This window comes from Thermobia domestica, chromosome 2 (genome assembly GCF_964235325.1).
Source record: "Thermobia domestica chromosome 2, izTheDome1.hap1.1, whole genome shotgun sequence".
Taxonomy (NCBI): domain Eukaryota; kingdom Metazoa; phylum Arthropoda; class Insecta; order Zygentoma; family Lepismatidae; genus Thermobia; species Thermobia domestica.
Genome location: NC_137455.1, coordinates 89,272,692 through 89,283,255, shown reverse-complemented (window position 1 = coordinate 89,283,255; position 10,564 = coordinate 89,272,692). Strand labels below are relative to the sequence as shown.

The window sequence follows — 10,564 nt, the reverse complement described above, 5'->3', positions numbered from 1 at the left end:
AACCTTTTCAGGACGGGCAGGGATTTCAAGAAAATCGTAGACCTTTACTTTGGCGGCCCTAGCACCCCTCCTAATTCTTCCATGGGTATGAATTATACCTTGTTGGAAAGCTTATGAAACAAAGATTCTAGTAAGATAACCTTTGAGGCTACCGTACCCAACCCGTAGAAGAAGAAGAAGAAGAAAGAAAGAAAAAGTGAAAAAAATATTTTTTTCGAAATTTGTGAGAGTCTGGCAACACTGTTTCTAGTCGTACGCTAGAAAAAATATTCTGACCTGTAGGCCAGACATTGATAATAATTATACCAAAAAATGAAGGGCAAAGGTACAATAGCTAGGTAAAAAAAAATCGGAAGATAGAATCTAGGTGAATCATCCTGTTCCTATTTTCCCGACAAATTTTCGTCTACCCTTACGTTGGCAGGCTTGGCGACGCCGCTAAATGTCACACACAAACAAACCATACCTCGTTGGAAACCTTATAGAACAGACATTTCAGCAAAGTAACTTTCGTGTCTCTCGGACCAAATTAGTAAAAGAAGAAGAATTTTTTTTTTTTTTTCAAAAATACAATTCTTCAGATTTTGTCCGAGTGTGGCAACGCTGATATATACCATACGCAAGCAAAAAAAAAAAAAAAAATCTCAGATTTACGCCAGACACTGGAAACAATGATATCAAAAAATGAAGGGTTTAGATTCAATAGGAATGGAGGGAAAAATTCTGAACACCGAGCCTACGTAAATCATCCTGTATTTTTTTCGATAGATTGTGGTATACGCTAACATTGGCAAGTCTGGTGATGCCCCTAATTGTCACAAGCATATCATCTATACCTCGTTGGAAACCTTATGAGACACCCATTTCAACAGGGTAACTTTCGTGTCTCTCGGACCAAACTAGTAAAAGAAGAAGAAGACGAAAGTCAAAATTTTTGCGAAAAAATCTATTTTTTCCAAATTTGTCCGACTATGGCAACACTGTTATCTGTCGTACGCAAGGAAAAAAATTCTTACATTTACGGCAGACATTGGGAACAATGATATTAAAAAATGAAGGGTTTAGGTACAATAGGAATGGAGGAAAAAATTCGGAACCCCGAACCTACGTGAATCATCCTGTATTTTGTTCGAGTAATTGTGGTATACGCTAACATTGGCAGGCTTGGCCACGCTCCTAATTGTCACAAACATATCAGCTATACCTGGTTGGAATCCGTATAACACACACATTCCAACAACGCAAGTTTCGTGTCTCTTGGGCTAAATTAGTAAAAGAAGAAGAAGAAGACGAAAATCAAAATTTTGGTTGGAAAATCCATTTTTAAAAAAATTGTACTATGGCAACGCTGTTATTTCTCGTACGCAAGAAAAAAAAATCTCACATTTACGCCAGACATTGGGGACAATGATATAAAAAAATGAATGGTGTAGGTGTAATAGAAATGGAGGAAAAAATTCGGAGCACCGAATCTGCGTGGATCATCCTATATTTTTTTTCGATAGATTGTGGTATACGCTAATATCGGCAGGCTTGGCCACGCTCCTAATTGTTACAAACATATCAGCTGTACCTCGTTGGAAAGCTTATGGAACAAACATTCCAAAAGATAACTTTCGTGTCTGTCGGGCCAAACTAGTAAAGGAAAAAGAAGACAAAAATGAAAATTTTGGGTGGAAAATCAAGTTTTTCGAAATTTGTCTTACTATGGCAACACTGTTGTTTGTCGTATGCAAGAAAAATAATTCTCTCATTTACTCCCGTTATTGTGAACAATTGTGCAAAAAATAAACCGTGTAAGTGCAGTAGGAATGCACTCTTACTAACGGCAGAGAATAAACTCGCATTGGTTCACCTAATATTGTTCGTCGCAAGATCATTGCTTTTCTTTCCTTTTGCTTCGTCAGGAAGATTTTTTTCTAAAACTAAATAACTTGTCAAAGGAGGGAGTTGAAAGAAATGCATATTTACGACCCTTAGATTCAACTGATAGCTACAGCTGACTCTGACCAGGCTAAAAATAGAACGGTGCGTTCTGAGGTGATAACTGTTTTCCTTTCGCTCCCTCCCTCTCTCTCTCTCTCTCTCTCTCTCTTTGTGTGTGTATGTCTGTTCAATAAGTTATCTTGTTCGAATGTCTGTTCTATAAGCTTTCCAACGAGGTATAGCTGATATGTTTTTGACAATTAGGAGCGTGGCCAAGTCTGCCAATGTTAGCTTATACCACAATCTCTCGAAAACATACAGGATGATTCACGTAGGGTCAGCGTTCCGAATTTTTTTCTTCACTCCTATTCCACCTAAACCCTTCATTTTTCTACATCGTTGTTTCCAATGTCTGGCGCAAATGCGAGAATTATTTTCATTGCGTACGACAAATAACAGTGTTGCCATAGTCCGACAAATTTCGAAAAATTTTAATTTCCCCCCAAAATTTTGACTTTCGTCTTCTTCTTTTACTGGTTTGGCCCGAGACACACAAAAGTTACCTTGTTGGAATGTTTGTTCCATAAGCTTTCCAACGAGGTATAGCTGATATGCTTGTGACAATTAGGAGCGTGGCCAAGCCTGCCGATATTAGCGTATACCACAATCTATCGAAAAAAATAGAGGATGACTCAAGTAGGTTCGAGGTTCCGAATTTTTTTCTTCACTCCTATTGCACTTACACCATTCATTTTTTTATATCGTTGTTCCCAATGTCTGGCCTAAATGTGAGATTTTTTTTCCTTGCGTACGAAAAATAACAGAGTTGCCATAGTCCGACAAATTTCGAAAAATTTGATTTTCCGCCCAAAATTTTGACTTTCGTCTTCTTCTTCTTTTACTGGTTTGGCCCGAGACACACAAAAGGTACATTGTTGGAATGGCTAATCTATAAGGTTTTCAACGAGGTATGGTTTGTGTGTCTGTGATAATTACGAATGTCGCAAGGGCTGTCAACGTTAGAGTACATTACAGTGGATATTGAATAATATACAGGATGTGTCATGTAGGTATGGGGTTCTGAATTTCTTTTTCCATTTGTATTGAACCGATGGGTTTGACTTTTGTGTATCATTGTCCCAAATATCTGTCGTAAATGTGAGATTTTTTTTTTCTCTCGTACGATGAATAACAATGTTGCCAGAGTTCCTCGAATTTGAAATATATTTTTTTGTCTTTATAAGAAAATATACAATAAGAAAAAGGGTAAATTCAATACCCCTCCTATTCACCCTTCTCAAGCCCAAAAGTCATGGACTGGGTATGGCTAGTTAGTATGTTCATTTGTTTCTATGGATGCTATTTTTTATCGTTGTAGCTCCATCAGGGGGGTACCTCCCCCCAAATTCTGAAGGGAGAGAGGGAACACTATAAACACCCAACTTTTCCCCCCTCCCCCTTCACGGAGGGACCCATTACATGAATGATATACACAGGATTAGAAAGTTCCATCCTTTCTGAAGAGATACATACCAAAATCATATCTCTAGGTTAATTAGGAGCTGAGCTAGAGAGGTTTGAATTGCTGGCTCAAGGGTTGAGCCGTTCGTCCTGAAAAGGTTAATGGATGGAAACTACAAAGAGACTCCATCTTCAGAGCTAATGGAACTATAGCGTGTTCTTACACCTGTAGCTTACATCAGAGGTGGCCAGTCAACGCACCCGCGTCACAGTTGGCACACGGATACTACCTAAGTCACTCTCCAAAATGAGACTGTCCTAACTCTAGAATGTCAATTTATATATATATATATATGAATGAAGAAACTCCCATTATCTCTTATCTCTTCTTTTGGGAATTGTAGCGTTATTTCAGTATGCATAGTATTATTTGCTAATGGATGGTATACGATATATATTACTAAATTACGGACTAATCATGTATCCCAAAAGAGTGTTGTATTTCCATTATTTCAACTCTCCCTCGGGCGTCTCCATCATTAAGTTCTCTCAAACCCGTACTAGCAGTAGTGATTAGTGTATATAAACATCCTTTATACAGTACGAAATATCAGAACTAAAAGTAGAAAAAATTACATCATAGTCTTGTAAATGAGCTCCATACGCCTGTGCTTCATTTCGGCGAAAATAATTATCGGTCTTTGAATTCAGGTGTCCCTTAATTCATAAAATCTTTTGCTATGCTGTTCCTTAAATAGGTTTTCACTCTTGTCAGGATACGCATTGAACGTTCACAAGAAACTGAAGTCAATGGAATGCTTGACACTAGATTTAGCAACTTCGTTGTTTGAGGTCAGGAGGGTATATATATATATATATATATATATATATATATATATATATATATATATATATATATATATATATATATATATATATATATATATATAGGGTGTTTAAGATAAAACGTCCAGTGCTTATAAATCCGAAACGGCTGAGAATAAAAAGATGAAACAAAAACTGAGATAGGAAAATGTCATAGGGCGCATCACATAGTGTTGTTGTGGTCAGGGACCAACTTCAAATTTTCAAATAGGAACACGTATTGAATCATACCTCATTCAATAGTACTTGAAAAACGAAACAACTTTTGTAGGAAACAATTTTCGATTTGGGGCACCGTTTTCAAAATGGCCGCAAAAAGTAGGTCCTGTATCAGATAAAACGTTCAGTGCTTATAGGCCTAAATCAGAAACGGCTGAGAATAGAGAGATGAAACAAAAATTGAGATAGAAGCGATGATAAAGCATATAAAGTGGTGTTGTTGTGGTGACCCTCAGGAAACTCCGTGAAGGGGGCCCAGGTGCCAACTTCAAACTGATACAGGACTTCTTGCGGCCATTTTGAAAACGGTGCCCCAAATCGAAAATTGTTTCCTACAAAAGTTGTTTCGTATTTCAAGGACTATTGAATGAGGTATGATTCAATACATGTTCCCATTTGAAAATTTCAAGTTGGCCCCTGGGCCCCCTTGAAGGACGGCCCTGTGGGTCACCACGACAACACCATGTGATGCGCCCTGTGACATTTTCCTATCTCAGTTTTTGTTTCATCTTTTTATTCTCAGCCATTTCAGATTTATAAGCACTGGACGTTTTATCTGATATAGGACCCACTTTGTGCGACCATTTAAAAACGGTGGCCCAAATCGAAAATTGTTTCCTACAAAAGTTGTTTCGTATTTCAAGGACTATTGAATGAGGTATGATTCAATACATGTTCCCATTTGAAAATTTGAAGTTGGCCCCTGCGCCCCCTTGAAGGAGGGCCCTGGGAGTCACCACAACAACACTATGTGATGCGCCCTATGACATTTTCCTATCTCAGTTTTTGTTTCATCTTTTTATTCTCAGCGGTTTCGGATTTATAAGCACTGGACGTTTTATCTGAAACATCCTGTATATATATATATATATATATATATATAATATATATATATATATATATATATATATATATATAGTGTGTGTGTGTGTGTGTTTTTTTTTTACTATCGGAATAATGTAAATTTGATCTCAGCAAGAAGTATTAGGAAAGGTAGATATCAGTTCATTCAGTTTGTCCTGTAGAAAACTTCGTTGATACATACTATTTTTTTTTTTAGTTTTACAAAAACTTATTTAAGTCTATCTTTCGTCTGCAAATTGACTGAATAAACTCAACAGATAATTTCATCTCGTAGATGATGGATAAGATAATTAGAAGACTCGCCCTTGCAGAAGCTTTTTAGATGCGAATTGATCTTCCTTTTTTATTAAAAAAATGTTAAATTACAAAGGGTAACTTATCTTTTTTTTTAAAAAAATAAATAATTCGGGTGTTGGAGCCACATAGGGACAAAATATGTAAACTATACATTGTTCGGCGTAAGCTCTAAACTGCGATAAACAAAGCCACATGAAACTAAATCTCGCTGATTTGTTGTTGTTCTACCGTCGCTTGTACTTCTCCGCAAAATAGTTCATGTGATTGCATTATTACTTTTACTATGAAGCTTCATATAAAACTGCTATATTATTATAAATGACAAAAATATAATAAGGATTATCTAATAATACTGCAATCTAGTGTGGGTAATGAAACAATAGAAATAAACACTAAGCATGCGCAGTAATTATGGCACTAACTCAATTGTGGACGGGTGTTCTGCTTTTAAAGTCTGAAAGACGGCTGGCATGAATCCCGGCTCTGCTAGTGTTGTGGTGAAACACCAACAAGACAAACCTTTACTCTCTAAGCAACAATTGTTTACGAGCGAAATTCAAATACTTGTTTTTAAAAAAATCTTTCGAGTTTCTTTTCTTTTCTGCTGCTACTGTAAGTATCTGGACAACACGAGACAGTATTGTCAAAATGCACATGTACAATTTGCTCCTCCCCGTGGGGAGTGGGAGTGATACATCACTAGCCAATCGTATTTGTGACAAGCGGAAGGATACAAATGTTTTGTTTATCGGAGTTTAGAGCTTACGCTGAACAATGTTTAGTGTTCTTCAAAGGTACGTCATAACAATTTAACATTTTATAGAGGAAACTCTAAAGGTGATCTAAAGTAGAAACAAGAAAAAGCGGTCTGTTTCTGGCAGTTACAAATCTAACTTAAAATAAACAAGATTGGTAGCCTCCTACGTTTTTATAGGTTGGTGCAAAGAATATGGATCCAGCAGAGGAATAATGTTCAAAGTTCTGCTAGACGCTGTGCGAACTATTTACTTATGTAAGAGCAGGTCATAGAAAAGAAGAAGAAAACAAAAAATATATTATAGGAAAGAACACCCCATATAAACAGTTCCCGGAAGGTCCTCAGGTACAACATATCCAAAAATCTCCCAAACCGGACAGAGGAGGAAATGCAATGCTTTTGTACGGTGACTTTTGGTCTCCTGGAGGTCATAGGGAGTTGGCCCCATATGAACAATAGACCAGGGGGTCCTCAGCTACAATATATACAAAAATCACCCAAATTGAACAGACGAGGAACTGCACGGTGACCTCTGGAGGTTAGAAGGTTGGTTATAGGGAGTTGGGCCCATATAAACAGTTGACCAGGTGGTTCTCAGCTACAACATATCCAAAAATCACTCAAATCGGACAGATGAAGAAATGCAATGCTTTTTTATATGGTGTCCTTTAACTTTGGAGACTTTAAGTTACGAAATTGTAAGTTAGTAATTTAGACTTAATACATATAAAATTCTAAAGGGTGGACGCAGTCTACCTTGTCTACTTTCAAGCCTCGCCTGTGCTAATTACAGTTATTAGACAATAAAAATTGTTAACAGTCTAAAGCCAATTTTGAGTTACGGGGATCAATCTGGTAGTGCTAAGTTTTTTGAAAGCTAAGGGAGTTAATTCTGAACGTTACTCGAGAAAGTAGAAGCATTTTTCAAACAAGATCCTTTCTTCTTTCTCATTCCTTTTACTATTGGGAACGAGCGAAAATAAATTTTGGTTATACGGAAATCAAAAACACACAACATTTTATTATTAAAGAAAGGTAATTAAGTTAAAAAGTTGGAGAGGAATTCAAAGAGTTTGCACAAGAAGTACTTCGGGATGACCACCCCTTATCGACTGTAACACTCAGCGTAAAGGTGTACAAAAAGCAATGATTACCTCTCTAGCAGTTTTCTGTACTACTACTGAGTTGGACATGTGATAGAAATATAGTTAAGATTCGGGATACAAAGAAATATAGATAAAAATTCAGATTGTAGGAAATCTATACGTAATGTACGAGACGTTTTATTATTATTATTATTATTATCATTATTATTATTATTATTATGAGGGTCATTTAACTCGAACTGGCAACACTGCTACGATTGGAGTGTCGTATAGCAGGAAACAAATTCCGTGGATGGGTACGAGTCAGTCCAACGCTGCAGCGGTCTCATATTACGGTGTGTGTGGCGAGTAGACATTGTTAAAGTGATTGTTGTGTGAAATACCGCCCTAATGCAATGTTCACACCTGCAGAACAGCATGTGTTTATCCAATTCCAGGTGGCACGAGGGCGAAATGCTAGGACGATTTACAGAGGATTAGTAGAGGCCTGTGGTGAAGCTGCTCTACCGTATCGGACAGTGGCGAGGTGGGTTGCAGCATTTCAGGCGGGATGTCAGTCAACAGACAAAATGCACGGTGGAGGGCATATGCGAACGGCTACGGACGAAATTCATCTTGCAAGAGTACGGATACTGCTTGACGGTGATCGGCGCTGGATTTGTAGTGAATTGGCGCAGGAGCTGAACATTTCTTCCGGATCAGTGTTCCGCATGCTAACACAAGATCTTGGCATGCGGAAAGTTGCAGCCAAATGGATACCCCCGTGCTCTGACCGAGTTCAAAAGTGGCATAGGTGAGAATGTGCGCGCCTACACTTTCAACGTTACAATGAGGAAGGTGATTACACATTCCTATGATCCTGAACGGACATTACTCGGAAACTATTCATGTGACGTATTGAAAAACTAATTTCATTCTCTTTCCAATAAAACTTAAGTCTGTAATTGGGTCAGGAGTAGTGTTTTCCGAAAGATCTGCGCGCGTTTAAAATTTGATGCATTTTTGAAATTTTTGACCCCATTATTCAGGAACCACATCATCTACAACTTTAAAAGAAAATCATATTTCCACCAAAGCTAGAACATAATAAAATTTCGTACAAATCCAAGGTGATCGGTTTGGCATGGAAACTCAAGTTACAAATAAACAACTTGCAACATAATGAACTAAGGTAGGCAATGTTGATCACATAATTAAACCAGGAAAAGGACATTAAAGAGAAAGCAGTGTGTGTAATGACACTGAAGCGTCCATTACAGTTAAATTATTTTCTGCTACTAGGTTAGAATATTTGGTCTTTTACACAAATGAATGTGTTAAAATGCCTACATTAATATATTACGTAAGTTGTAGTTGCTTCAGTGTTCATGTAAATAATGTTATGTGGATTCTTTTCTCCTTTTGGTTTAGGATGGGCGTAGATTTTTGCCCGAAATGTGGGAGTAGTGTTTTGAATGTAGCGTCAGCACCAAAGCTGTATGAGACGTGAATCACGACTAGTATGTTGAATTGTTGAATGAAGTTGATTATTATGTTTCAAAGTAATTTTTGCTCAGTGTTAGTGTATATAGTTTGATATATGAGTGCGTACAGATTTGTATTAATTTCGCAATGAAACTTATATTCCGCTTACTAAGTCCGTAAGCTCGTAAGGAAAGCAAAATAACACTTGTAAATAGTAGCAATGTATGTGGAAGCCGAAATTACTCGATTGTTGTTTGGAGGTTTTAGAATTTCTTTTCAACACCAAGGTTTTTGTAAGGGATGAATTCGTCACGGAAACATTGAGTTTGATTAATACATGTAACATGATCACATCAATAACCAGGCCATTTCAGAGTTCTACATTCGCTTTCGCAACCGTGAAGTCAAATTTTCAGTAAATACTAGTATTTAGCAGTCGCTTCCACAATCGCTGAGTGATTTATTTACTGTATATTTTATGTCTTTCCCTGAAACGATTGCTAGTTGTTTCGTTTAAGATTATTTTATTTTTGTGCTTTTTTAATGATAAGAAACTTTCTTACATATATTACCTAATGAAGAATAAAGGATCAACTAACCTAGTTTTTAATTTATTTTTCAGTTGATCTCGACATGAACGGAAACAATGTTCAGCTGCGACGTTAAAATGTACCTGCATGAACTAAAAATAATGCAGAATTTGTTCAAAGTCTAAAAATCAGTTCACAAATGCACTCTGATGAAGACAGACTACTAAAGAAATCAATTTTAATAAAAATTACTGCATTCACGTGTGTTGTGTGTGTTTGTGGCTAATTGGTGACCAATCTCAGAAGCAATAGTGGTTCCCAGAATTCGTTTCTGATTAGAGGAATTTGTGCTAAATGAAATTGAAAATATCTCGAGAAAAAAACAGTAAACACCTGACTGGAAAGTCAAAAGAAAAGTTAATCTGTAGAAGCATGTGCATTATTATTATTATTAATTATTGTAATTTTTTTTTCAGAAGCTTCTTGGATTTTGTCCATTTTCAACGTTAATCTTTTCTTAGTGTAATCAGGAAAAGATAGTAGAACATTTTAAAAGAAATGTAAACTTTTATTTCTTAATAAACTCACATTCTTCTTTTTTAAGAAAAGTGAATCTATCTAATTATTCTTTCTACTCACATAAGAAATTTGTTCCTTGGTTTTACAACTAGTATCTTTTGTCTCCTACATTACAAGTCATTCTACTGTGGGCCAGATAATTTTTGAATTTTTTTATATATATACAAGAAATATGTAATGCTTTTAGATATGTAAAAATACCGGACGTAGAAAACTAGATTTTTGTATGTATATGTACTAAAGTTATTTGTAGTAATGATCTGACAGATAAATAATTGCTTTCCAGTGAATTGTGGATAGTCATGTGTACAAGTCGCATCAAACGTTTTGTTATTTTCACCAGAACTTCAATCCTCCAGAGTAAGCAGCATGTGAGAGTACACAAAGAATCTTAAAATACATACTGGACGAGACTTATTAATAGTATTTTTAAGTAGCTAAACATTTGTTGCTGACTGTACAATGTAATTACTGTA

At 36.4% G+C, this 10,564-nt stretch overlaps 1 protein-coding gene across 1 annotated transcript in view; it reads left to right on the top strand.

Annotated features, from left to right (window-relative positions):
- Positions 1-10,117, top strand: part of LOC145674013 (protein DEK-like) — a gene marked incomplete in the record, with an annotated part of 42,324 nt that extends 32,207 nt beyond the window's left edge. The window contains 1 exon segment of the mRNA XM_081743840.1: positions 9,602-10,117. Coding sequence (XP_081599966.1) covers positions 9,602-9,616 — 15 coding nt within the window.
- Between the last annotated feature and the right edge of the window lie 447 nt (positions 10,118-10,564).